We start from the raw sequence: 4,101 nt of genomic DNA on the forward strand, positions 1-4,101 counted from the left end.
AGTGGTGGAAGTTCGAAAAATAGCACTTCGTAAGTGGGGGATTCGGTTAGAGTGAGTATTTCCATGTGTTTGGTTAAATGTGGAAGTGTGAAATCGTAGCCACTTCCCGTGTTTGGATGGTGGAAGTGTGAGGCTGGAAAATGTAACTTCAGGAGTTCCCAGTGTTTGGTGGCTCCGAAGTAGAGTTCTGGTCACCACTTCGGAAGGAGGTGAGATTACCCCCTTTCATTTGATTAATATAATTTATTTAACTTGATTATTTGATTATGTTAAAATCAAATTAGTTTTGTTAATTTTTTTTAAATAAATATATTTCCAATGTTGTTTGCGTTAATATTATAATTTTAAAATTTATGAAATTAATATTAACATGAACGTTAATTATGGAATCAAAGTATTAACACAAATTACACAACCAACTAAAAATTGCCAAACAACATAATAACAATATACAAATTTTGGTTTTCCAAATAATTAAAGTTATTGACAAGAAAATGACATGTTAGACCAGAATTTAGTGGAGTTAGAAGATTGGTGTCTTGAAAACGTTGTCATATTGACCTAAGAATGCACAAACATCCATCAATCTTTTTACCATACTAACAAAAAAAGACATCAGATGTAACAAACTTTAAAATTTATTTACATTTTCAACCAATTGACTACAAACTGTGCTTCCAAAATTTTCAAATAGTCAATACAACTTGTTACATTGAAAAAAACATGAAAAAAATCAGTACAACTCCTCACATTGAAGAACTCACATTCATTGTTATACAGCTGACAGTGAAAAATATATTGACATGACCACAAACTTGAAGGATTGAATTCATGTACATGCGTTGATGGAAATCAGCAATTGCAACATTCAACAAATGCAACCTTCAACAAAAGCCTGCAAACAATGTATAAAATTTGAAGACCAGCTGCACAGATAAACAAATAGATCCAATACCTGCAAATATCTGAGTCCTGAATATGGAAACATCCACAAATTTGAAGACCGGCTGGACAGATAACTCTTGCATGTCTCTTTCAACACTGAAGTAGCAGCATAATTGATAAAATTGGTTCAGGTCACAAGGGTGACAATGTAGCACTATCATCGGCATTGATCCCTTAATATATTTGCAACTTTTAGGAAATTTTCTCAAAACCAGTTTGATAAATTATAGAAAAGGATGTAGACAAGTGGACTGCAATGGTGGCATAGATGCCTCCTGATTGCCTCGCCTCACTTGTCACAATCCAAGAAAACACACACACACACACATACACAAACGTGGGCACACACTCACACAAAACCAAACACTGAAGAAAATATGATTGAAAAAAAAGATGGAAGTAGTATGTGTTCAGCCTGTACAAGCCACATTGGGGCACGATATGGCTGCAAAGAAAAGGCGTGGACCGCCTTTTTATTTTTGCCCCCGCCAGCTAACCCTCAATCGCTTGTGGGTGCATAAAGGGTACTTGCCTTTGTGCATTGTCGCAACCCTTGTACTCATCATAACCACACCCACATCACCTGAAATAAGACACAAATAAGACACAAATAAAACCAAAATCAATAACAAAGATCAGGTTAGAATCATGGTAAGACATAAACCACAACAAGCATATATACTAACCCTACTAGATCCACATACAGATAAACATAATAGTAGCTACATGAACAAAATATGCTGGAATTAGATGCATAAACATAATAGCAGTCAGGATGGAAATATGCTAATGCAGATAACGTGCAAACATATGTCAACATGATAAGATAAGCAACAAACAAAAGATAGATGCATGGAGTGCACGGATGAAACAAACAACAAAAGGTAGATGTCTTGGTTCAGTTAAACTATCCAGCTGAGCTGAATATCGAACTGAAACGGTGAGGCATGTTCACTCCATCTGAGACAGGTATTTCTCGATCCAATCAACGCGCAACGCCATTTTCTTCGCATAAATCCCTCGGCTTCATCTTCGCGCCCAAGATAGTCAAAAAAACATCAACCAACACCGCTCATCAAAAACCCTCGACCTCCATGACCTTTGTATATAAAGTTTCGATCCGATGGGTTGGGTTCTTGATTGCATCAGCCATCTCACCAACGACAACAAGTAGGTCACCCATCATGCTATTATTTTTCGGACCCCTATTTGAACGCTGTGATCTTGGGGTGGATGAAGTGGCAGGACTGTTAACAACAGGTGGAGTAGAATAAACATCGCAATCCTCATCGCTGGCATGGTCCATTGGGGGAGAGTCACCATTGTCAGGGTTGTCGTCCTCATGTTCCGAGGGTACCTCAAATTCAGAAAACATGGATGTCGCATAGTACCCTGTTGCATAATCATCACCGCAAATGATCCTCAAGTTTTCATAATTTTCAATTGGTTTGTTGATGAAGGCCCTTGCAGCAGGGTGTGCCTGTAATAAAACCAAATGAACAATTGATTGTTCACAACTACAAATATTTGAAATCGTCTAATTTCCTAATTGACAACACTACTTACCTCCGTGTATGTGAACGCTACAACAGGGTCGAGTGTGATAGTCTTGGTTGCATCATCCCACCCTGCACCACTCAAATCCTTTGCCTTTTTATCTCGCCATAACGTGCTTTCAATGTCCTGTAGTGATTCTCCACGTTCTCGACAGTGAAAGTTGTACCAAACCTAGCATTGACTTGTACGGCAGCAAAGGCAAACGCTGCTCGTTTGAAAGACTTATCACACTTGAGTCCCTTTCGAGCTTGCTCCACCAGGAGTGGAGTCAGGAAATTATCATAGTCGGGTTTCCATCTCTTGTTAGGGGTCCCGCGCTTGCTTGCGGTTGACCTTGAAGAAACCCTGTCACTCGCGCGATCTGACCCCTCCATTGGAGTTGACATTCTATTAAGAAAAAAATCATAGCATGCTAAGCAACCATAATATTAGCATGAACATGCTGTCAGCACAATATATAGCTAAGAATGGACCAAACATATACACACATACAGATCAACAAATACATTAACATAAAACCCCAAGGAAACAAGCATTCAAATAAATCCCGGGAAAAGAGATAGCTGATTAGGAAAACAAAACAAAACAAAATAGATGAGTAAAACTTAAGAACAAGTAAGCAAGGTAATTAAATTTCTACAAACAAAATAAATAGACAACATTGTAACAAGTGGGGAATCCAACAAATAGGAAAACAACAAAGCAATTCAGTAACTGTAAACAAAGCACGTTGCAAACAAAGCATAATAGACACAACAAAAAGAAGCACAACTTGGATATTGGAAAGGAAACACATCATACATTGCATCTGAATCATATGACTGAAAGAAATCAACAACAAGGGTATCACACATAGCAATAACTCATGCAGAATATCACAAGCATTCGAGGTAAAAAGATTAAAGAAAAAAGCATTGATGGAAAAAGTCTAAAGAACATATTAGGGTCTAAAGAACATATTAGGGTCAGACGAAGCCATTGTAGCGATTCCACATGTCATTTGCAATGTTATCCCTCAACTCCACCCACTGCCTATTTTCCTCACGTTGTGCTCGTTGTGATCGGGTTTGTGACGCATTAATATATTCATCTTGCTGTGTGCTTCCTTCAAGCAATATCCTATCACTCGGGTCGACACCTGCAATATAGTTATGAATGATGCAACACCCAAGGGACGAGCTTAACCTCGAGTCCCGAAGGGGAAAAAAATGGGTGAGAGGTTAGAATCTTAAAACGGTTCTTCAATGTGCCGAAAGCACGCTCAACTCGGGAGCGTAACATTGAGTGCCGGAGATTGAACAATTCTTTCGGATTGGTTGGTGGCCTGCCACTATGTTCCTTTAGGTGATACCTAACGCCGCGGTACGGTGCTATGAAACCATTCATTGTTGTGTACCCAGCGTCTACCAAATAGTATTTTCCTACAATACAAGAAACGTTTAATAATTATCGATTTTTAATCGCAACAAACAAAATCAATACGTTATACCTTCTAACACCTTCAACCCCTCGGGATGTGGTCGTGCTAATACATCTTTTAACACAGTGAAGTCATTTCTTTCGAGCCTTCCCAACCCGCCAACACATAGGGTGAATCAG

The 4,101-nt window shown here is 38.7% G+C and overlaps 1 protein-coding gene across 1 annotated transcript; it reads right to left on the reverse strand.

The window, feature by feature from the left end:
* Positions 1-868: 868 nt before the first annotated feature.
* On the reverse strand, positions 869-2,876 carry LOC120271588. The gene is made up of 6 exons (XM_039278271.1): positions 2,615-2,876; positions 2,512-2,573; positions 2,029-2,425; positions 1,478-1,528; positions 956-1,041; positions 869-895 (listed from the first exon to the last, which is right to left on the reverse strand). Exons 1-6 carry the CDS (start codon positions 2,874-2,876, stop codon positions 869-871), a joined length of 885 nt encoding a protein of 294 aa, XP_039134205.1.
* Between the last annotated feature and the right edge of the window lie 1,225 nt (positions 2,877-4,101).

Source organism: Dioscorea cayenensis, chromosome 11 (assembly GCF_009730915.1).
Source record: "Dioscorea cayenensis subsp. rotundata cultivar TDr96_F1 chromosome 11, TDr96_F1_v2_PseudoChromosome.rev07_lg8_w22 25.fasta, whole genome shotgun sequence".
Taxonomy (NCBI): Eukaryota; Viridiplantae; Streptophyta; class Magnoliopsida; order Dioscoreales; family Dioscoreaceae; genus Dioscorea; species Dioscorea cayenensis.

What these genes read in the sequence shown, in the direction of transcription:
- LOC120271588 (XM_039278271.1), bottom strand. Translation starts at nt 2,876, where the DNA reads ATGGAGGGGTCAGATCGCGCGAGTGACAGGGTTTCTTCAAGGTCAACC. An exon ending in AAAGGTCATGGAGGTCGAGG is followed by an intron (nt 1,529 to 2,028) that starts GTTTTTGATGAG and finishes GTCTTATTTCAG; the next exon opens with GTGATGTGGGTGTGGTTATG. An exon ending in GGTTGCGACAATGCACAAAG is followed by an intron (nt 1,042 to 1,477) that starts GCAAGTACCCTT and finishes CTGCTACTTCAG; the next exon opens with TGTTGAAAGAGACATGCAAG.